This window comes from Rhopilema esculentum, unplaced genomic scaffold, assembly GCF_057945365.1.
Source record: "Rhopilema esculentum isolate cy_ngs unplaced genomic scaffold, ASM5794536v1 HiC_scaffold_34, whole genome shotgun sequence".
Classification (NCBI taxonomy): Eukaryota; Metazoa; Cnidaria; class Scyphozoa; order Rhizostomeae; family Rhizostomatidae; genus Rhopilema; species Rhopilema esculentum.
The window spans coordinates 1,476,738-1,499,232 of record NW_028300845.1 but is presented as its reverse complement, the minus strand read 5'-3'; the positions used below and the strand labels follow the sequence as shown (position 1 = coordinate 1,499,232).

Below are 22,495 nucleotides of genomic sequence, written 5' to 3'. Positions count from 1 at the left end.
TTCAAATCACATTACTCAAGCATCATTCTGATACACAATGTCCTTGAATCATGATATAAGATGCAATACCCCATTCATAAAACAAAGTAGTTGCTAAATAAGCATTAAGTCGGGCTTGCACTGCTATTTGATAGCAGTAAGGGATTCTCATAATTGCCTTTGGTTAGCTTTACATCAAGGATAATAATTGATTTAGAGGTTTAAAGCATTTTCTGAGCCCATCTTGTCAATCACTCTACAATCAAGTGGCAGTATCTGGTTACGTCCCTGCCTTCTTTACATCTTTATATCTTTTACTGTACCCATTAAGCTCATATTATTACAAATACTTGTCAGTTTCCTGTTAGACTCAAATAATATATTGGAACCTTAAAAATTGCATATGCTGGGAATGCCTTAGCAATTGCATATGTAGAGGTTACGAAAGAAAGTGTTCTGATTTCGACTGACAAAGTTCAAGTTACATCAAAATTTCTGAATTTCGATTAAACCCCCACCCATTACTCAGAAGACTAAGTCAGAAGACCATGACCTCACGCCCTTCAAGTATGCTTTCTGTTCTGCAAGCCAATTTCATTGTGACTCACTTTGAAAAAATTTAATGAACCCTCAAACAATTCTTTCACGTACGTTTTGGCATTATGGAAGTTATAAGAAAGTTTGGTAAACAAAACTACTTACTTTTGTTGGCCAATGCTTGTATTTGGGCTAAGAATTTCTTGTTGATCAAACGAAAGTTGCTCACTCTGTTAAATTGAATAACAGATAAAGAAATATTGTGCGTACATGTAAATACTCGAAGTTTATAATATTTAGATGAGGTCGTACAAATGTTTGCTTGGCTGCGTGGGTGGTTTGAAAGGCTTCAAATCACCCCAAAAATAATTCCGCTTATAGTTTTATGGAACTTGCAACACCCATATGATGACATTCTCCTTAACTTTAAACACAGATTGGAAAAGGAACTGAATGAGAACATGGTACCGAGTCAATTTTCCAGTAAGGTTTCATTGGTCGTAAAATGGACAGTAGAAAATATTCCAATCGTGGATTCCATATGATTTTCGCCTATTCCTTGAATTCACTTAAACATTATAAATAGACTTTTAAGAAAACTTAAACAGCGCTTTAATGTAGAAATTAAAGCTCTTGTATAAGAAAAATTCAGGACCGGATCCTTTTCGCATCTATGTATCCTACTACTTATCGGAGTTGCAACTTCGAACCGTCTGTTTACATCCACCAAAGCGTGCATAACCCTCCCTATACCGCATTAAGCACTATATGAAAGACCGGTAAAACAGCACCATTCATCAAAATACTGTAATATAATATAGCCTGCAGGGTACACCAGTTTTCTGATGACACCCATAGCACTCTTCCAAAGAAAGCCCATTAACCCACTATAAATCGAGAAGTCGTACTACGAGCGAGTGTTGAACATAAAAGCTTCTATAGAATTTATAAATAATCTGCTGTATTTCTTTGTTTTCCCAAAAACACAAATACACTATTTGGTCTGCAATCGCACTTTCTGGCACTCCATACAATAAAATGCTAATAACCAATGTTGATTTTGAAATTTGAGCCTTCAACACGACTCGAATAGGCCAATCAACACGTAATTTATACAGACAGCATTAGGCAAAAGGCTGGGTGATATAATCCATAAGCTCTAAGCCCGCTTGTAAAATACGAGCTAAGAAAGTTTTTGACATGAGCATTGCTACGATTTGATACCAAAGGAAGGGTCGCTAACTACAGACCCAAGGGTCCGTGGTTCGAGCCCCTGACATGACCAAACCTTCATTCAAAGCGAGGCGAGTCATCAGCTCTCTATAGTTCCAGGCGTAGGAATCACGTAGTGTGGTCACATAGGACGGAAAAACCTGGACACTGCTAAAAGGGCACAGCTTTTAAGTGTCCTGAAACTAGCTTCAGATGTTAGGTCGCAAAACAATACAAAATAAAAAGGTTGAAAAAAACTTTTGTAAGAGCTTGTAAGAGTATATCAAAGACCCTTTATTTTAAGGGTCTTTGATAGGACTGAGCTTTTCGTAAGGTAGAGGTATAATTTTAAATCCTTTAAGGGCTAGTATAATTTTAATTCGATTTTGTTCAGCTCTTGCGCGATTTATTTACCTCATCCTGCTGTAGAGAATCAAGCCAATATCTGCAAATCTGTGTCAATGTATTATCATCATCATGACTTATCCCTGAAAGGCAATGAATTGAACTATAATAGAGAAAGAACTTAACAAAATTAGGAACTTGAAAGGGATTTAAGTGCGTTTCGGTAAAGAAGAAACTCCAGTTTCCATAATGCTTATGCTTAGGTCAAACTATAGAATTTTCTCCTTCTAGGCAATATGTCTTCTTCGTTTACGACAATTAAGACGTTTATGACTTTTAACGTCATTGTTTTCGTCCTTTGGTTCTTCAAATGTCTCTTCTCCACCCTGATCGAAGTGTCTGTTTTATACCTGCTGTTGATAAGCACAAAGTTTTCTGATGGTTGAAAAGCTTCCGTTACAGACAGCATAGGCAATGCTTATTACGAATATCACCACTGTGATATGTTTCAATTTACTATTTCAGTTGCTATAATTTCTCCAAAACGTCCCTAATATTCAAAATTTCATAACCTCTTCAGACAATACTTTGCAATCATTTTCTTATTCTTTATCTGCTGATGATTCTCTTAACAAGAAACATAACCCATTGATATCTAAAGCAGCCATCACCTTCATATAATATGCTTAGCTGCCTTATCTCTATAAAGCCAATTAAAATTCTATTTTTTTATAATAAAGCTAGATTGAGATGAGAATATCTATACGAGTGATTCTGACTATGTATGTCCTAATTATTTGGCTATGTCGTTTCAACTTTCTATTGGAATAACTTTCTCAATACAAGTTAGATCTTCTTCAAATATCATCATCATATTTCCAGTTATATAAAAGATGAATAGATTCTGTTCACTGATCATATCATAGAAAACCTTTGCTATTTAACTTAAGCCAACTGTTTGCAATTGATAAGCGTTGATATAAATGTTATGCGGTGATGCTTTGTTTATCAGTTAGACAGCCTTTGTGCCAATTTTCGCAAAAAACATGCGAAGAAAATGGAAAGAAAGTAGGAAAAATGATTGTAAAAAAAATACGAAAGTAATCTCACTCGAATACAATACATTATCTAATTGGGAAGACAAGAACTTCGAATCTTTTTCATAAAAATAATTCTGAAAAAGAGATATTATAGATTTATTTTTACCTGTCCACTTCCATGTGTTGGTCTCCTGAATAAACGTAACAAGAGGCACAAAGTCTAGGGACAAACCAGCTACAAACAAAAATAACAAGATGCTTAGAAGAAATGGAAATTTCTAGAATGCGTTTAAAGCTCTGTGAAACATTTTGCCAGTTACAAAGGAAAGAATAAGAAGGAAAAACTAACACTGAAAGAAAGAACGAGCGAATGGAGACGGAAAGGCTAAATTTTTTGTAGATCAAAATGTTATAGACGTTATGTTGTAGATCAAAATGCTGTTGATTTTAGCACATCAAGGTGCATGCTTGAGATAGGACAAACATTACTAAACAACAAACATACAAACAAGTGACAATAAATAAATAGACAAACAATTGGTAATGAAATGACTGCTTGTAACAAGACATTCTGTTACATATGCCTTTAAGTACAGCTCAAATCCTATTCAAACTTAATGAAATTTGACCAAGATTGAAATGTCTCCATCGAAATTTGACAATTGAAATATGGGTTGACAAAGAAAGAGTCTCGTACGGTTATATTTTAGCCAGCAAATTCTTTGTAAACATCACAGGTCGACCTAGTTTAGTTATTATTCAAAACTTTTAAACGCAGATTTCTCATAATGTAACCATTCAACCTTCTATTCTTATAAGCAAATATGTTTTGCGTGAGACCTACCATTATTACTTCCAGCAAGAAAGTTCAGCGATGAAAGAACCAGGCCAGGCCATGAAGAGCTTTCTCCTATCCAAGAAACATCCGCAGCTTCATCGGAATTCTGTAAAAATGATTCAAACTAACGTAGTCAAACAGAGAAAGGGCTTAATTCACATCGACGATTTTCAATTAATTCTAAAATATCCAGTTGCATCCAAAATGATAATTTAATAACAGCTTCTTGAGAAAAAGTTGATTACGAGACTTAATCGCATTCAACATTTAAAGCTCGGTAATTCAAATTTTTCTGTCTACTCTTAAAATATAGGAATATTTTAGAAAAACATTTTCTTGCTCGTACTAAAATTTTTTTCAAGCTAATTTTTAGATGTTTATTACATATATTGTGTAAGAAGCAATGAGAAAATACAATATCAGAAGCTCTTTATTTCTTAGACCGGAACAGCTGTCTACGTCACTGCATTACCACCATCCCATTTGCTTCTTGTCTCTGGAAGCAAGGTTGGTACTCCGCAATCACGCTTGTAATCATTTTTATAAATAAATTAATGACCATTTAATTTAGTAAACTTTAGTGAAACCTCACGGAATATCAATCGAAAGAAATCGGAAGAAATTTTACGAAATATCTCGGCTGCATCTGCTTAAACCTTTGAAAATAATGAAAATTAAAAGGTAAACGGTCAGGACAAGTTTGATTGCAAATTGACTGGGACCTATTCCTTGTCATTCTACTAAAAATTGTGTATATTTCAAAAGGAGCCAAATTCTCACCAAACAGAGCAGTTTAATCGAAAATCATTCACTTACACAGGTGAACTCTTTTTCTATTTAATTAAACATTCCTTAATTAAAAAGGCCTAAGATTTAGAGTGGATAAAATTAAGAGTTAGTTCAAGTACGTTCAATTAACGCCATCATGAAGGAGTTCATCACCATACAACTAAAGCTGCATTAGAAGAAACGCTCTTAACTTGATTAATTTATAACTTCAAAAAAACAATGTTTTCTGAATAAAAGTTCCTAATGTTTTGTTAAAATTCCAAGAAGACTCACCTCCCAGGCAGCAATTTCTTGTTGAAGCTAGAAAACATTTTAAAAAATCAATAATTTTCAGTGTAGACAACGCTTAATAATCAAAATCCACAGTTTTTGATCGCACGTCAAGGTTGCACAATGAAAAACACATTTGTCATTTTCATTTGATCTTATCTATCCACGATATTAATTTATTATTAATCCTAGTTAAGAATATATTTATAAAATGGAGGATAAATAAAAAATATGAAAAAATTATCAACTTTAAAACCAATACTGTTCTTTCATGGATTTGTGTACAAAAATTTTCATTTCCTCAGCTTAAAACATGATTTCTCAGCTTAAAACATGATTTCTTAGCCCATTCTTAAACTGGGTGAGTGTGTCCGATCCTCTAATGTATGTTGGAATATCATTCAATGTCACCAGACCAGTGTTATTAAAACTCTGTCAGACCAGTGTAATTAAAAGATAAAATTATGATTCATCAGTTCTGGGTTGCTACAATACATCGATTCAAGTAATGTTTGCTTCCAACATTTTCTGATGTGCAGCTAGATTCCTTCACAGAGTACTTAAAATTGTCAAGGGAGCGCCCCTTCATCTTCCAAAAGCAAAGAAAATAAGAGCTATTAACACCCTAGACCCAAAGCTAGCCTTTGGAGTTGATCCCTGAATAGGCGATAAGTGGGCTCGACTGCATGGCCTTACGCGTAGGAGGCGAGAAAACAAGCCATCGCAACATTTTAAGTAACGAAAGGTTTTTGATACACAAATCATTTCTTTGATTTTTACTCCTGTTTAGATATGAGTGGGGTTTTTAGACGAATAATATTTTGATTCAATTTCAGCAAATTAGTATTAAGGGCCAGCTTTAGAACATTTTCCCACAGGTAATTGAAAAAATAACCGTATAATAAGTTTTTACACAGCCATATAAGTAAACTTAAACATAGGAAATTAGCCGTTAGCATTCAAAAACTTGGAGGTCCAGAAAGCTTGCAAGGATTCAGATTATAGTTGTATAGGGATTAATGTTTATAAAGTTTGGTTGCCAAAGGACGATAATCAATTTGGAAAAAACGGGAAATATGGCTACAATTCACGTAAATAGATATTTGAAACCCGGAACTTGATGGTTATGGCTAAACTCAAAGGGGAATTGAGCATTTGAATTAACACCTGATCAAACCGATTTGGAAGGCCCATTGGCTCCTACCACACCTAATCCGTCAAAACTCCAATTACTTCCGTTATCTTATTCAGTTTCTCAAATACCCTTGAACTATATATTAAGGAAAATGGATTTTGATTTATTTCAGGGACTTCAAACTCCAGTATTAGATGAACCTCGTGAGAAAGACATCCGCATCCATATGCCATTACATTGAAGAGTACATCTTGTTGACTATCGTTTTTGACTTAGACAATATCAAAATAATGTATTTCTAGAATAGAGTTTCAACTTCGCATGATGTTGCGTACGACTATCTTACAAATGATTAGATACAACTATAGATCGCAAGCTTCTGATTAAAGCCAATAGTATTTTTGGAAAATTCTGCAAAAATGTCATTTATTGAGAGCCACATGAAAGTTAAAATTCTGGCACAAAACGTAAGAAATACATAGTTAAACATCTTCCTAACGATATTGAATGTATGCAACTGATTGGCAACTGAGCCATCTATATTGAAAAAAGCCCTTTGAATGAATAGGAGCAAAACGTTACTTAAAACTACACCCAAACTGTGCGTTGACCATCCGGCTAAGTATTGCTTTGCCTTCAATCATCGGTTGATCGGTAAGGGCGTGTTGTTTGGGGGTGGTGGGCACTGACACTGCTTTATCTGTCCTTGTCAGTGCCAGTCTTATTGTCAGTAAAAAGACCAAATTGTTACTTCAACTAAAGGGATGCTCTCCTCGATTAGCATCCTAGTTGGAGAGTTGCAAACTTATAAGAATATAGTCTATAAAAATAATAAGGCTCAAAATCGCTGAAATTAAAGTATAATTCAAGAATAGGCTCAAGCAAGCAAGCAAGGCTCAAGCTTCATCAAGAATTATGTTTCTTACTTATTTCACGTCTAAATGTCTGGAAATACGTCTAAATGTCTTGAAATGGACATACCCGGCCTTAAAGTTATTATTAATACTAGAATGCGACTCAGTTACATCTAGGGTCGTTTAAGAACAATCTTAGGCTTATAATTTGGTATTCTTATAAAAATGTTTATTGCTTAAAGAAATGCCCCGTAAACAACCTTAAATGTTTTACTAGGTTAAATCTATATGTTGCATTGATATTGCATAATATATTGCATAATATCATCATACTGTGATATTGCATAATACTGTGGTGGTGCAGTATTTTGGGGCCTGAACTGTAATTGACCTGAATCATATTGTTGGAGTTGTGACCTTGGTTAATGCAAATCCTAACTATCCCTAAACTCTCCATAAAGCCTCTTTTGAAATCATAGAAACCGAAGCTAAGTCTAGTGAAATCTGTTGTTTGTACTTCAGTGAGAGCCTCATATTGCGGAAACTTTAAGATCAGAGCAGATGTCCATTGAAAGGAAGTTTCAGTTCTAAAGATTTCTTGTACCGTCCATGGACACCAAGAAGGAACAAAACTGTTTGTCCATTGTTTTGAGGTGACCGTTATTGGGAGATGCCCGTAAACCGCAGTTTCATGATACATGTACCTCAAGATGATAAAAAGGTTTAGAAACCAAAGCACTGATACCCTTTAACCTTATGAAACTGTTCCAAAATGACTGTGTAGAAGACGTAGTGGAAATGATTCTTTAAGACCTATTTTCATTAGATTTTCTGCTTTTTGCTTTGCTTTCTTCTGTTTGTTATTCTTTGTTCTGAAATGCAGCTTTTTAGCATCTTGTATTTATGAAACAAATAGTACTAAAATCAGCGAAATAGTCAAGTACTTTTCCTGGATAAATTTCGAATAAAAAAAGCGGGTAGGTTCTGTCACGAGGTTGCTCTCGTTCCATCTGTCTCGTGTTTCGATGACGCACGTAGTATATATTTGCCCGGTCTGCTCGCATATATTTGAACATTAAAGTCATCTTGCCGCCGGCTCTAGATCAACCACATGTGTATCTTTTATCAAATTTGTAATATGAGAAAAATGTTGTCTTAGAATCTTAGAATCTGTGTTTTAGAATCTGATGGCTTCACGTGCAAATGAAGAGAAGCCAAAGAAGACCCCTATAAAGCTTTCCTGAAAAGATCTTATCGCTTTGTTACATTAGTCAACACTACATAAGTTTAACCCACCTCAAGTGCAGAGCACTGCAAATCTTCGCGCTCTAAAAAGAATCCTCTAATTAAAGTAAAGAAGCATTGTTCTCCTTGATCCTCATCATTTTCACTCGAAGTGCTGTGAAAAAGAATAACTTTAGCATATAACGTTATAATAATAATAATAATAATAATAATAATAATAATAATAAAAATAGTATAATTATTTATACAGGGTTGCCTTTTCAGCAACAAAGGTGCTGTTATCAATAAGGGCCCTGTTTTGAACATATACAATGTAAGAAAAACCTAAACTTTAAAAAGGAGTTACTTACAATCAGAATCTTGAAAATAAAGCTTTAAAATTATTCTCTACTTGACGATCTCTCTTACGATAAAAAATGCTCTCTCAACTTGATTTAAAAACAACAAGCGATTTCAGGGAACGTATGGCTCGTGGAAGTTCGTTAAACCAGTACTGTCCTTGAAAGTAAAGGGACCTTTTCGCAGTTTCTGTTTTAACCAAAGGCAGTCTAAGCAATGATTTATAATATTTTATCATAATGTTTTCAACGGACATTCAACCTTTCTATCTTAGCAATCATACTTATAAGCTGTTCTTCGCATCTTTCCAACCATTTCTTAACTATATCAATGTATTATCATAAAGACCTAAAGTTTCTATAATTTTTATTACTCCTACAACTTTGATTATACATAGCTTTCAGTGGTGATTTTTAACAACAATATAAAATTTTACAAATAAAAGAAAAAGAGTTGAAACAAGAAAACTGGCATTTTCAGTAGAATTTTAAAAATTTTCAAAATAAAAACAAAAGTACAACGTTTTTGGCGAATTATTTGACCGCAATTCTGAAAATTATTGACAATCTGTATTGAACAACCATACGATTTGTGTGACTTACTGAACACCATATAAACCTGAATTTGAGCAAAACCTACGGCAGCCACCTCGGACCCAGGTGTATAACAAAAATAGACATAGCAATCTTGGACACTGCTGTTGAGACAACACCCTCTTCTCCCCATTAAAGATTAAATGTAGTCCCTTTAATAGCAGAGACATCGACGAATTGGGAGATGGGGTGACAAACCATTATCTAATTACCATTCTAAACAAGTATGGAATTTTTAAGGACACGGGGGTCTTTCTTGACCAGACTGCACTAAATGCTTTTAAAAGCAATCGAGAGATACAAAAGTTGCTTAATCGATCTACCAATCAATATTAGCCAATCAATAAGTGCGTGATTGGAATCACATTTACTGATTGGTCAATTCTTGATTGACATCCTACGTATCTGTCGATTGCCTTTGAGCAAAACTTACTCATGAGGGTCCTCTGTCTTAATATCTCGTGTGATCCTATCTTTATCAGGACCTCCTTGCTTTGACGATAGCTGTTTGATTCTTATGATCTCCTTTTCACTCAGAGGGGGCAGTTGTGATCTGTATCGTTTTTTCATTTTCACCTTTTCGTCGCGATTCTTTCTTAGTTTCTTAACTTTCTTAGACTTTTTAACACCTGCAAAAACCAAGAAATCTTCGTAGTAACTTCTGGAGCAAAGACACTATCTGTTGTTGAAAGTCTTATTTTGTTAACAAAAATCAAAAATTGAAACATGTCCACGTTATCCAAGCAACTAATTAGCGTTGCGAAATATCCTTCTATATTGGCTCTGAATTGTATTATATAATTTTGTCTGCCGATAACCTCAAAAAATAAAATTCAAACACATTCAGAAAAAATTCTTCGTTGCTCTACATAACATTATGATTTCATTTAATTATTTGAAAGTTAAAAGCAATATTCAATAAAACTATGCATTAAATAATTTTCCAGTTGACAAAATTTAACAGGTTGTCAAAAACCAAACCCCTAACAAGGGGTACAAAAATGTCTCAAGATTGGAAAATTGGAAACCTGAAATTGCGAGAGGGATAAAGAACAAAAAACAAAGAAGAACGCGGTACCTTTCTTTGCTGGGTTTGCTCTCATAATTATATCTGCTAGACTTATTGCTGACACATCAAGTTCTGGGTGAGTCTGAAAAACATTATTGGAGATTACAGACGCAAAAACAAATTAATGTCAATAAAATTTACATTCCATAGACCCTTTAAAGACGTAGAAAAAAAATGAAAAGGAAGAAAATAAATCAGTTTCAAAAAATCCAAGTCAGATTTTGCATTTTAATGCAGTTCAGATTTTTTCAATGAATTTTCATTAAGCGACTTTGGTAGTGATCAAGCGACATGGCTCTGATAAAGCGACATCAAGAACACCAGTGATTTGATAGATTGACTGAGTTATTCATAATGAAGTCTCCATAATAGACACCTTTTATCATAAGAATCAGAATTATCATCCATTGCACGGTTGTGTCTGAAGTACAAAGCTTCAAAGAATTTGTTTTCCAAGACATTCCAAGTAACTGAGAGGTTTGTTATTAAACTTGAGACTTTTACACTGGAAAAGTAATTTTAACCATAGTTAACAAACCTCGCTGCAAAGTCTTCGTTTTCGATGCCTGTCAAGCATCGATCTATAGATTTCTTCAGGTATTTCAGTTCCCGTATTTGGCAAACGGTACGGTGGAAATCCGTACGCAGGATTTGGTGGAGAAAACATCCTCGGTCGCATTGGGGAATTGAATAAATGGTGTGGAAACTGATTTTCATTAGGGTAAAAAGGAATGTCTAGAACGAAGAGGTAACATAAACTCAGTTCTGTATATGTTTGTGCAACTTTTTCCTTTAGTTTACAGCTAGATAAGCCTGTCGATAGCCAGTACGGGACTCAAAGTAGACAACCGAGATGATGCATCTAATGACGTCATCGTTACTTTTGATGAAAAGACTGACATTTAATGGCGGACCTCTAACACCTAGATACATACTGTATGACTTTCTTTGAAAAAACCGATCATAATATTGGCTAACGAAAGGAGTCAAAAAAGGCTCGAAAGATTCTTTGTCCTCCAATTAAAGTCAAAGGCTCCTTTGTCCGGTAAAAATATGGACTACGGGTTGCAAACCTGTTATTTCTTAATATCAAAATAACCATTGACAATGGCCTTATGAAAAAATGAGATAAAAAATAAAGTCTTGTAGACAAGGCATCGCAAAATGAAAATGCAGTGATAGATAGTTACATGGAAATTTAGTGCAGCTGTAAACAGGAGCTTTAAGATAAAGCTAATCTTTTTTTTAAAAAGTGGCAAGAACATTACTCACGTTCATATTTCCGTGCATCAAATTCCTCTTCATCAGAAGAAATAGTGTCATCCTACAATAAAAATCAAATAACAAAAAAGTTTATCAAAAATTTCATAACTATATTGTTGAGAAGAAAACGTTCGAATGCATTAAATTAGATTTGCCTCCAATCGTATAACTAAAACTGGTGGTTTTTCAAATAGTTACAAACAATATTATGATTGAAATTCCATATTAAATAAATAAATTGGTAACAATACTAGTCAGGCGATGCTGCCATTTTGCATCTACTCAAAGCACAATTTCAATACCCTTACTACTGACATTCATACAGACAAAATTAGAAATAGCGTTTGAGAGAAGGGAGTGACCGTTATAACAACCATACATGGACACTTGGGGGGCTTTGGTAAGAGAGTAGCATACACAGATAATAATCTGATGGTGTATAGAAATTGCTTTCAGTGACAGGTTAAGCATGTTCTTGGTAATAAAATAAAAGATAAACTTAAGTCAATGCCTTGCAAAAAACAAACAATGAATAATATTATCGTTATAAATATAAGAATAGTTATAGCCAATCATAACGGGTTATCGTAGAGTCGTTGTTCATGCCCCCCTTCCCCCCCCCCCCACCAAAAAAACATCTTATTTGCTAAATGACATACATTACATTCAGTCTTTACGTCCTTCAAAACCCTGCAAAGCAAATGCAAAGATGGAGTAAAAATTTTCAGCATAATGTTGCGTGTATATATATATATATATATCTATAAATACATCTCCTGAAGAGTGAGTTACTCACGAAACAGGCTTGTAGAGATAAACCATGTAGTTTTACTTTCTTCAATCTATGATATATCACGCTCTACGTGCTAACGTATTGAGCACTGTGCTACGGAAGTATCAAAAGACAAATTTCTATATCTATAAATATATCTATTAATATATATATGTAGAGGTTAATAACAGCTTGCGACATTATAAGAAATGATAGTGTATATAGTGTGGCAAACCTGCTCGCCACACTTATAAAACTTTGAACGTGTTGTTATCATGAGGTTTGGAGAAAAAAACGAGAAATGTTACAAAAGAACTTACTTTTGAAGTTTTTTGTGAACTCGCTCATCTATTGTTGCAGAGGTGTCAATTGGCTCAGGCCTACGACAATATGAGAGAAAGATAAAAAAAAGAAACAATTTAGAAATAATAAACTTAATTTCTGCTCTTTAACAAAAAAATTTGAACGCAATACCATAAGATTATCATACTGGGTATGTAAAGTTTATAAAATAAGCACAAATATCATATAATCATAAAGTACTTAATTTAATCAAAATATCAGAACAGTTTCCTAATGATTGCGTTAAACGTGAAACTCGGAGTAGCAACTTAGAACCTTCCTGTTCTATGCACCAATAGCATTAAGCGTAAAACTCGGAGTAGCAACTTAGAACCTACCTGTTCTATACACCAAATAGCGTGTATAGCTCTGCCTACGGCATCGAGCACTCACTGACAGACAAGTAACAGTAAACAGTAACTTTCATTAATCAAAATGTCAAATCAATAAAACGACAGAAAACACCGTATAAAAACAAAAATGCTTTATGTGGCAGTAGTATTCGAAGACTCTTTTGGGAAATAATCTGTGACAACAACATCATAGGAGGTTAAACAGGGTGTTGAAGAATAAAACGTCACGAACAAATACTCTTGCCGAGTATCAGAAAAAAATTTTACTGCATGACACTTCTATTAATTTAAGAATACCATGTGCTTTTTTCATCACCAATGTTTCCAAAGATATTTCAAGATAGTCAATGAACTAGAGACAAAGCATCATTTATCGGAATGTAGCAAATAAGCATAAAGATTAACATCAAAAGAACTATATCAACAAATAAAAGACTAAGATTAAACCTTGTTGTCTGAATTGGCTGTCCTGGTCCATGTCTTGCAAGCTGGTCCAATATTCTCTGCAAGTGGCGAAAGTTACACAAAATACTTATACTAAGTTAATGAAAATAACAGCAAAGTACCAAAAGTAATAATCCATCAACAAGAAAAGTTAAAAAAACTTGAAACATTCGGAATTAAATTCGATGGAGAATATTCTTAAAGTTATACCTGTCTTGAAACAAGAACATCCTTTAAGAGCTTGCGATATCTTTGTTTTTCCCTGAGCTGAAATAATACTAGAATGCTGGGAAACGATTCTTGAAACATTTTAAAAAATTACTGATTAGAACAAGAGTGCACCAAAAGAACAAAAAGGGCTTTTATAAGAAGTCATTACATTTTCAAATGAAACTATCGATTTTCGGAGCAATAACTGCTTTCTTTTTTAATTTCTAGAGACCCGCTATCTACATTGTGATTTACATGTGATTTGAAGGTGAAACCTTTTCTTTGAAACATAGATTCTTGATTAAAATGAATCAAATTATGCTGTTAAGTACATTGATTTACTAACCTTGTAATCTTTATACTTGAGTGATCTGCATTTCTTTAACTTTCTTGCAATGCTTGGAGAGCAGCGACCAGCTGAAGTGAAAGATTTAAGAAGGTTATCCTTACTTGGAGAATAAAAAGGGTCTCATAATTCTACACTTCCACACCAATTAAAATAATTGTATCTATATTAACACTGCATCCATCCATCTATTTTAACACTACAGTTGCAATTTAAGGTTTGTGCAAGCAGAAAGAGTTTGCCTCTATCCTTGGACTCTTTTGGTTAAGTTTTCTACAGTTAAGTGGTACAGATCGAGCAACATTAACAACAATTTGCTCGAGTTTCTGATAGATCTACTTTGATTCAAAACTGGGTAGCTACTTCCTAACTTAAAATTGTTTATCATTGTTCGGGTGTTTTATACTTTGAACACCGATAGAAGTAAAACTTAAGCATGTCTTGAAATTTTCCCTTCTTTTAGGCTATTTTTCAATTGAATGTTGAAACTTCCAGACTAGAAATCTTTACAAATAGTAAAGTTAGGGTATAGTGAAAATATTAAGACTGTTTTCAAATACATATAATTTGACACCACCTACGAATATTCAATAAGCAAATATAAAACAAATTTTTTCTAGCCCCTTATGATGCTGATTAGAAGATAGTAAATATCTTGAAGATACCTAATTTTGTCATTTTTATTAAAACATGTACTAAGAACAAAAAGCCAACTATGGATTTGCAAAAGTTTTCCTTTGTTGAAATATTAATTTTCAAGACAAAAAACAAGCCACCTACCTTTCAAGTTCTTATACAAGACATCAACTGCATTTCCATGTTTAAAGTTTGGATCTTCACTGAATAATAACCTAAAAAGACAAGAAACCAGTTAATTGTGGATTGTTGCTATGCAAGAAAAATTGTCTTGCTTTTTTCAGTTTTTAGGGTAGTAGCCACAACTCATTGCCTTCCACTATTGTCTCCCACTTAACACAGTTAGTGTAAAACTGTGTGACACATTGTGAGAGTGACAACATAATTTAAAACAGTTTTTTCAACTAGTCGATGAGTTTCAACTAGTCTCCTCATACCTTATTGTTTCTTCTTGGGAACGCTGAACTTTGGAAGGTGGCAAATATTTCTGAAAAAATGATAGATTTGTTATAAAGTTGACATGGATCAGTAATGAAAATAATTAAGACATGTATTATGGACCAAGTAAAGCACTTTTAATGCTTTGGAGTTGTGGTGAGACAAACATAGCAAGGTATGTATTAATAAGTTAAGACTGTGATCATTTGCCCCAAGTTTTAATAACAGGTTTATAAAAATGACTAAAATAGCTTTCATGTTTATTGTTACAATAAGAATTGGTTAAAATAATACTAGAAACATATCCAAACCTGCAAATGTGCTTTCTCAACAGGGGACAGGCTTTGCCAAGTATGGTAGCTCAGTACACTCTTGAAAACACTTTCCTGTCAGAGATATAAAGAATCACACTATTAAAACCCTTTGGTCCATTTCATGTCAAGTTACTGAGCCAACAAGTAATTTGAAACAATTTTCTGCAAAAAGCTGTTTTTTTCCTAAACTAGTATTCGAAACCAAATCCTTGCTTTGCTGCTTCATGTGGCTCACCAGTGAAAAAATAAAAAAGCAACTATTTTAACTGCCTGGACTTGTTTTTGTTTCATCTTCTGTTTAATACAAAATACACACAATAATCACATGTTGTAGAAAACCCAACAACATACAAAAACAGAGTAAAAATGCAACATGCTTAAACAGTACTTACATTTTCAATTAGATCTGATGGGATATCTATTGTTTCTTCATTCAACACAACAGATAGCTGGTGATCCATGGTGATCTGGTAACCTGTCAGAGAAGGGATAAGTAGGATATATGCTTATGAATCTATCAATCAATCATTTTTGAAAAAATCAGCTAGATTTCTTGCATAGGTTTATACTCAAAGTGATATTTTCCTAAATCTAAGTTTTCACAAACATACTAAAAACTACCAGAGTGACATTTAAGCTTCAATTTTAGGCCCCACTAAGCAAAATAATACCAATTGGTAGTTTAAATACATCTGCAAAGGTGTTTTAAAGATAAGAAATAATTAAGCTGATAGGCACAGGATATGCTGAAAGCATTAAAAAGCATAAATGACATTGTAAAATGTATGTAAAGAATTAATGCATTGTTAGAAGCATATGCATCTGTGTCAACTTTTAGCAAATGCCAATACTAAGTTTTATTTTTAATCATACCAAATCTTACTTAAAAGATATAAACACAATTAAAAAAATTGCTTATTTACACTCTTTAGTGCTTGCCATCAAATGGTTTGTTCAGAAACAATGAACAGACACAAATCTTAATAGATGCAGCCCATTACAATAGATTTAAAGAAAAACCTTTTAAATTTTTGAATTAGCACAAATTATAAGCAAAATGTGTCCAAAGTGATTTGATAAAGCCAGAAATTTTTTCTGGTCAAATCAATCAATATGGAGTGTTTTACATTCCATTAAACTTCTCTAAACTCTTTGTGAAAAATCCTGCCTGACTTGCAAACTACCAAAATAATAATTCTAATGATGAACAGTTTTTTTGCGGTACAGAATTTGAAAATGGCTTTGAAAAAAGCAAACATTTTACAACATACTTAAAGCTTTTTCGTCTGACACTCCTCAGAGCATAAAACGTCAGAATAGGTTCCGAAAAACATGTTTGAAAAATATATACCCAGTTGTGGATCGAAATAGGCCAATCAGAAAAACGCAAGCACAAGACCGGTATAGTTGACCAATCAGTGCCGCGAGCCTAAAGAAAAATTACCAATGGAGTCCAAGAGAGAAAACGAACTCCTTTTGTCTACACAATGGCGGCTTTTTCGTTTTTATGTAGATTGACTCCAAAACTGCTAGATGGAAGGACGACCGGGCTCTGCCAATTATCCGAAACATGTCGTCATTATAGAGTTTTGCACAATCTGGGTTGTCCAAAAGATGTTGACCAATGGCAGAATCACTTGTTTTAACAGTGTTTCTCGACCTACAAGATCGAGGAGGCTGTTCTCTTTGAGGGGCAGTTTTGTTTCGTATGTTGGAAGGAACATGCTGTTTTATCCTATCCCCCAATCTTTGGGTTGTGCGCCCTACGTAGCCAGAATCACACTGGCACGTAAATTCATAAATGACGGAACTTTTTTGGTTGGTAGGGACGCACTCCTTTTGAATGGATGGAAGGGCTCTCCTAGTGCTGTAAACAATCCGAGGATTGACAGCAAAGAAACAATTGGTTATGGCTTGCCTAATCTGACTCTCGAATCGCAAGGAAGTGTTACCAATCCATGGTAGTTTCAAATAAACTGGGCACTTTTGCGGACCAAACTTTTGAACAGCCGAAAAACTTGCGATCTTCTCCTTAGTATAAGATAAAATGACGTCTTCAGGATAGCCGTTGTCCAAGAAGATCGTTTTGAGTTTTTCCAGTTCAGCGTGCAGTTTAGATTTCGAGCAGATCATAAGTGCCCTATGTACTAATGTTTTGACAAGGTTGACTTTGCGTTGTTTTGGGCAAAATGAATTCCAGCGTATGTACTGACCGGTAAAAGTAGGCTTGCGATATACACTGGTAAGAAATCCAGTGTTAGACTTTTCGACCAAAACATCTAAAAATGGTAAGGAATCATTTTCTTCCTTTTCAAACGTAAACTGGAGGGCTGGGTGTAGGCTATTTAGGTGTTTTAGAAAAATATCACACTCAGCCTCTGTTTTGAAAATGGTATATGTGTCATCCACATACCGAAAATAGACACCTGGCTTTTGGTCGTAGTCGAACAAACGCTCTTCATGAAAGCCAACAAAGATATTGGCCAAGGCAGGTCCCAGAGGGCTACCCATAGCGACACCATCCTTTTGTTGGTACATTTCATTGTTAAAACTGAATTCAACTGAACGTGTTGCAGTTTCCATCAGTTCAATGAATACTTCCTCTGGGAATGGTGGGCTATTAAGCTCGCTCCGGTACAAAGCGTCGGCACATATTTTGATGGTCTCACTCAAAGGAACATTTGTGAAAAGACTACTAATGTCAAAAGAACACATGAAAGATGTTTCGTTTTCGATGTTCAAGTTTTGCATGAACTCAGCGAACGTAAAAGAATCCTTGATGCAATGTTTTGAATATTTTTGAAGAACAGGGTCCAAAACTTCAGAAAGCCACTTAGCCAGTTCGTGTTGTGCTGAGCCAATCATAGACAAGATAGGTCTAAGTGGGACGTTCGGCTTGTGTATTTTAGGGAGGCCATACATTTGTGGTCGTTGAGAGCCCGTGGGTCTTATCCTATCATAAATTTCTGTAGCCAACATTTTTGAGTTGACCAGTTCCAACAAACGTTTTTGGAGTTTCCGCTCTAGTTTGGCCGTTTTGTCATGTGTTTCGACATCACCCAATTTAGCAAATTTTTCTTTGTCGTGGAGAATTACCTCCATTTTATTGATGTAGTCCTTTTTGTTTAAAATGACCACTCCAGACCCTTTATCAGGTTTTGTAATAAAGATGTCATTGTTAGCCCGTAGAGATTTTAGTGCTTGGAAATGTTCTCTATGCAAAAGAAAATCTGAGTGGTCGATGGGAGAGCCGCTGTAAGCGTACGCCAAATCGCTTAGTCGTGCTCGTAATTTGTTAAACTCCAAAGGGTTAGAAATCTCGTGCTTAGCAAGTTGAGCGTGTAAAATTTCGAATTCAGCAAAGAGTTCCTCTCTGTTGATAGTTAGGGGTGGGATACAAAATTCAAGTCCATTACCTAAGACAAATGTTTCAGTATCAGAGAGAGAATAATCCGAGAAATTAAAAATATGTTTTTTGGTGTCGCTCAACATGCCACCGAAACGTTTCCTTACTAGCAAGCCAATATTCCTATTGTGTTTTTCCGTGGTATGTTTTAGTGTCCGCTGGTCAATTTCAGAAATGTAGCGGCAAAGTCGAAAATTGTCAAGGAATGAAAGAAATGGACGCGTTTTAGACCATTGGCGTGTATACAGGCATTTTAAGTTCAGAACATTGGTTTTTCTTTTCTGAATCTCATCATGGAGAAAAGCGCGCTCAATTTTGGAGTTTAACAAATTACGAGCACGACTAAGCGATTTGGCGTACGCTTACAGCGGCTCTCCCATCGACCACTCAGATTTTCTTTTGCATAGAGAACATTTCCAAGCACTAAAATCTCTACGGGCTAACAATGACATCTTTATTACAAAACCTGATAAAGGGTCTGGAGTGGTCATTTTAAACAAAAAGGACTACATCAATAAAATGGAGGTAATTCTCCACGACAAAGAAAAATTTGCTAAATTGGGTGATGTCGAAACACATGACAAAACGGCCAAACTAGAGCGGAAACTCCAAAAACGTTTGTTGGAACTGGTCAACTCAAAAATGTTGGCTACAGAAATTTATGATAGGATAAGACCCACGGGCTCTCAACGACCACAAATGTATGGCCTCCCTAAAATACACAAGCCGAACGTCCCACTTAGACCTATCTTGTCTATGATTGGCTCAGCACAACACGAACTGGCTAAGTGGCTTTCTGAAGTTTTGGACCCTGTTCTTCAAAAATATTCAAAACATTGCATCAAGGATTCTTTTACGTTCGCTGAGTTCATGCAAAACTTGAACATCGAAAACGAAACATCTTTCATGTGTTCTTTTGACATTAGTAGTCTTTTCACAAATGTTCCTTTGAGTGAGACCATCAAAATATGTGCCGACGCTTTGTACCGGAGCGAGCTTAATAGCCCACCATTCCCAGAGGAAGTATTCATTGAACTGATGGAAACTGCAACACGTTCAGTTGAATTCAGTTTTAACAATGAAATGTACCAACAAAAGGATGGTGTCGCTATGGGTAGCCCTCTGGGACCTGCCTTGGCCAATATCTTTGTTGGCTTTCATGAAGAGCGTTTGTTCGACTACGACCAAAAGCCAGGTGTCTATTTTCGGTATGTGGATGACACATATACCATTTTCAAAACAGAGGCTGAGTGTGATATTTTTCTAAAACACCTAAATAGCCTACACCCAGCCCTCCAGTTTACGTTTGAAAAGGAAGAAAATGATTCCTTACCATTTTTAGATGTTTTGGTCGAAAAGTCTAACACTGGATTTCTTACCAGTGTATATCGCAAGCCTACTTTTACCGGTCAGTACATACGCTGGAATTCATTTTGCCCAAAACAACGCAAAGTCAACCTTGTCAAAACATTAGTACATAGGGCACTTATGATCTGCTCGAAATCTAAACTGCACGCTGAACTGGAAAAACTCAAAACGATCTTCTTGGACAACGGCTATCCTGAAGACGTCATTTTATCTTATACTAAGGAGAAGATCGCAAGTTTTTCGGCTGTTCAAAAGTTTGGTCCGCAAAAGTGCCCAGTTTATTTGAAACTACCATGGATTGGTAACACTTCCTTGCGATTCGAGAGTCAGATTAGGCAAGCCATAACCAATTGTTTCTTTGCTGTCAATCCTCGGATTGTTTACAGCACTAGGAGAGCCCTTCCATCCATTCAAAAGGATTGCGTCCCTACCAACCAAAAAAGTTCCGTCATTTATGAATTTACGTGCCAGTGTGATTCTGGCTACGTAGGGCGCACAACCCAAAGATTGGGGGATAGGATAAAACAGCATGTTCCTTCCAACATACGAAACAAAACTGCCCCTCAAAGAGAACAGCCTCCTCGATCTTGTAGGTCGAGAAACACTGTTAAAACAAGTGATTCTGCCATTGGTCAACATCTTTTGGACAACCCAGATTGTGCAAAACTCTATAATGACGACATGTTTCGGATAATTGGCAGAGCCCGGTCGTCCTTCCATCTAGCAGTTTTGGAGTCAATCTACATAAAAACGAAAAAGCCGCCATTGTGTAGACAAAAGGAGTTCGTTTTCTCTCTTGGACTCCATTGGTAATTTTTCTTTAGGCTCGCGGCACTGATTGGTCAACTATACCGGTCTTGTGCTTGCGTTTTTCTGATTGGCCTATTTCGATCCACAACTGGGTATATATTTTTCAAACATGTTTTTCGGAACCTATTCTGACGTTTTATGCTCTGAGGAGTGTCAGACGAAAAAGCTTTAAGTATGTTGTAAAATGTTTGCTTTTTTCAAAGCCATTTTCAAATTCTAATGATCCTAAGATTGAAATAATCTAAATCACATCTATTTTAAAAAAAATACAAGTAATGCCAGAGGTGAAGTGTCCATATTCAAGATCAAACAACAACAACTTCTTGCATACTTTTGGAATTTGAATGATTTTTCTCTTTACCATATCAAAAGTTGAAATACATGTTCTAGCTTAATTATAAAAAAGAACAATGAGCTAATTAATACCAGCTAACAGAACAGCAACAAAATAATTATACAATATCAAGTGCTATCAGAATGACTACAAAGTGTTATCAGAATGAATTCATATGGAAGGCTACCCATTTTGTTGCTTCCCATCCAGTTCTATGTAAAAAAGAAAACAAAAAACAAAGTATGGCAATTATTTGTGTTATAGATCTCTGCTTCTGGTGACCCTGGGCCTTTTGCTGTCAACCATCAACAGAGCATTATGAGTTTGCAAATTTTTTTCTCCTACACGAGCAGAACTAACTGTGTAAAAACTCTACAAATGCCAGTGTAGTTAATGTCCAGTATGTAACTGGTAGCCTTAAGATGTTATTACATTTCCATTAAAATAAGAGGAAACCTTAATTGGTCAATGTTTTTGCAATTTATACTAATTTAAGAACCATCCGTTGGACAGCCTGGTGCATTCAAATAAATACATCAAAATAAAAGGACATGCATTCCACAACTGTACTTGCTATCCAGTATGGGAAGCATGGCAGCTGCACAGCTGGGATAATTTTTGAAAATTTTCACGGAGTACTTGATAAAATGGTTGTTTCTCAAACATAATAGGTGTGATCAGAAATCAGATTCAGGAATTTTTGTCACCCTAAAACTTAGCCTGCGTGCAAACTTTACTTTCTGTTGCAAAGGAGAGCCAGGACAGAACTTGTAAAGTCAGCGTATTAGTGCCCGTTGTTGAGTTCTGCGAGCAAAAGCTCTTTTGTGAAGAGGAGCGCAATCTTGCGCAATAAGTTGACCTGCAAACACAAAGCATCACAGGCAATATTGATTTAGACTAAGTGTATGCTTTCTATGAAGAAACTATTTTGAAGTGCGATCAAAATTCAGTGGATGGATTCGGCATTTTCAATCCAAAAGCAGAAATTTTGAGCCTTGATTCTCAATTTTTGGTTCCATTATCAAAACGTATTTGCAAAAACTGTGTCAATGTTTTGAAGCAAAGGAAAAAAATTTAAAGAAGTCATTCAAGGTGGATTGCTGGAATTCAAAGCCTGCAGAGGTGATAGGCCCATGCTCACTGATAATTTGTTCCCCTCCAAGTCATGCTGACAAACATTCTACAAAAAAATCCCAATTTTGTGATCATGACCA

General features: G+C 35.2%; 2 protein-coding genes across 2 annotated transcripts in view; one reads left to right on the top strand and one right to left on the bottom strand.

The window, feature by feature from the left end:
* LOC135684403 (nuclear factor related to kappa-B-binding protein) overlaps positions 1 to 22,495 on the bottom strand; it is a 31,814-nt gene that overhangs the window by 7,439 nt on the left and 1,880 nt on the right. Inside the window, exons 2-20 of the mRNA XM_089115576.1 lie at positions 15,756 to 15,838; positions 15,361 to 15,435; positions 15,049 to 15,098; positions 14,756 to 14,826; positions 13,976 to 14,046; positions 13,630 to 13,686; positions 13,423 to 13,478; positions 12,601 to 12,660; positions 12,168 to 12,198; positions 11,518 to 11,569; positions 10,784 to 10,980; positions 10,255 to 10,327; positions 9,610 to 9,805; positions 8,296 to 8,398; positions 5,014 to 5,040; positions 3,958 to 4,057; positions 3,280 to 3,348; positions 2,143 to 2,216; positions 682 to 746 (exon numbers count right to left, since the gene is read on the bottom strand). Of these exons, the coding sequence (XP_088971702.1) occupies positions 682 to 746; positions 2,143 to 2,216; positions 3,280 to 3,348; positions 3,958 to 4,057; positions 5,014 to 5,040; positions 8,296 to 8,398; positions 9,610 to 9,805; positions 10,255 to 10,327; positions 10,784 to 10,980; positions 11,518 to 11,569; positions 12,168 to 12,198; positions 12,601 to 12,660; positions 13,423 to 13,478; positions 13,630 to 13,686; positions 13,976 to 14,046; positions 14,756 to 14,826; positions 15,049 to 15,098; positions 15,361 to 15,435; positions 15,756 to 15,824 (1,496 nt within the window). The 5' untranslated portion in view covers positions 15,825 to 15,838. The remainder of the gene's footprint in view (positions 1 to 681; positions 747 to 2,142; positions 2,217 to 3,279; positions 3,349 to 3,957; positions 4,058 to 5,013; positions 5,041 to 8,295; positions 8,399 to 9,609; positions 9,806 to 10,254; positions 10,328 to 10,783; positions 10,981 to 11,517; positions 11,570 to 12,167; positions 12,199 to 12,600; positions 12,661 to 13,422; positions 13,479 to 13,629; positions 13,687 to 13,975; positions 14,047 to 14,755; positions 14,827 to 15,048; positions 15,099 to 15,360; positions 15,436 to 15,755; positions 15,839 to 22,495) is intronic.
* LOC148957343 (uncharacterized) lies at positions 19,117 to 21,159 on the top strand. Its single transcript, XM_089115578.1, has one exon. It carries the CDS (start codon positions 19,289 to 19,291, stop codon positions 20,948 to 20,950), a length of 1,662 nt encoding a protein of 553 aa, XP_088971704.1. The 5' UTR covers positions 19,117 to 19,288; the 3' UTR covers positions 20,951 to 21,159.

Excerpts from the sequence above, each read along its gene's own strand:
- LOC148957343 (XM_089115578.1), top strand. The coding sequence starts at position 19,289 with ATGGAGGTAATTCTCCACGACAAAGAAAAATTTGCTAAATTGGGTGAT.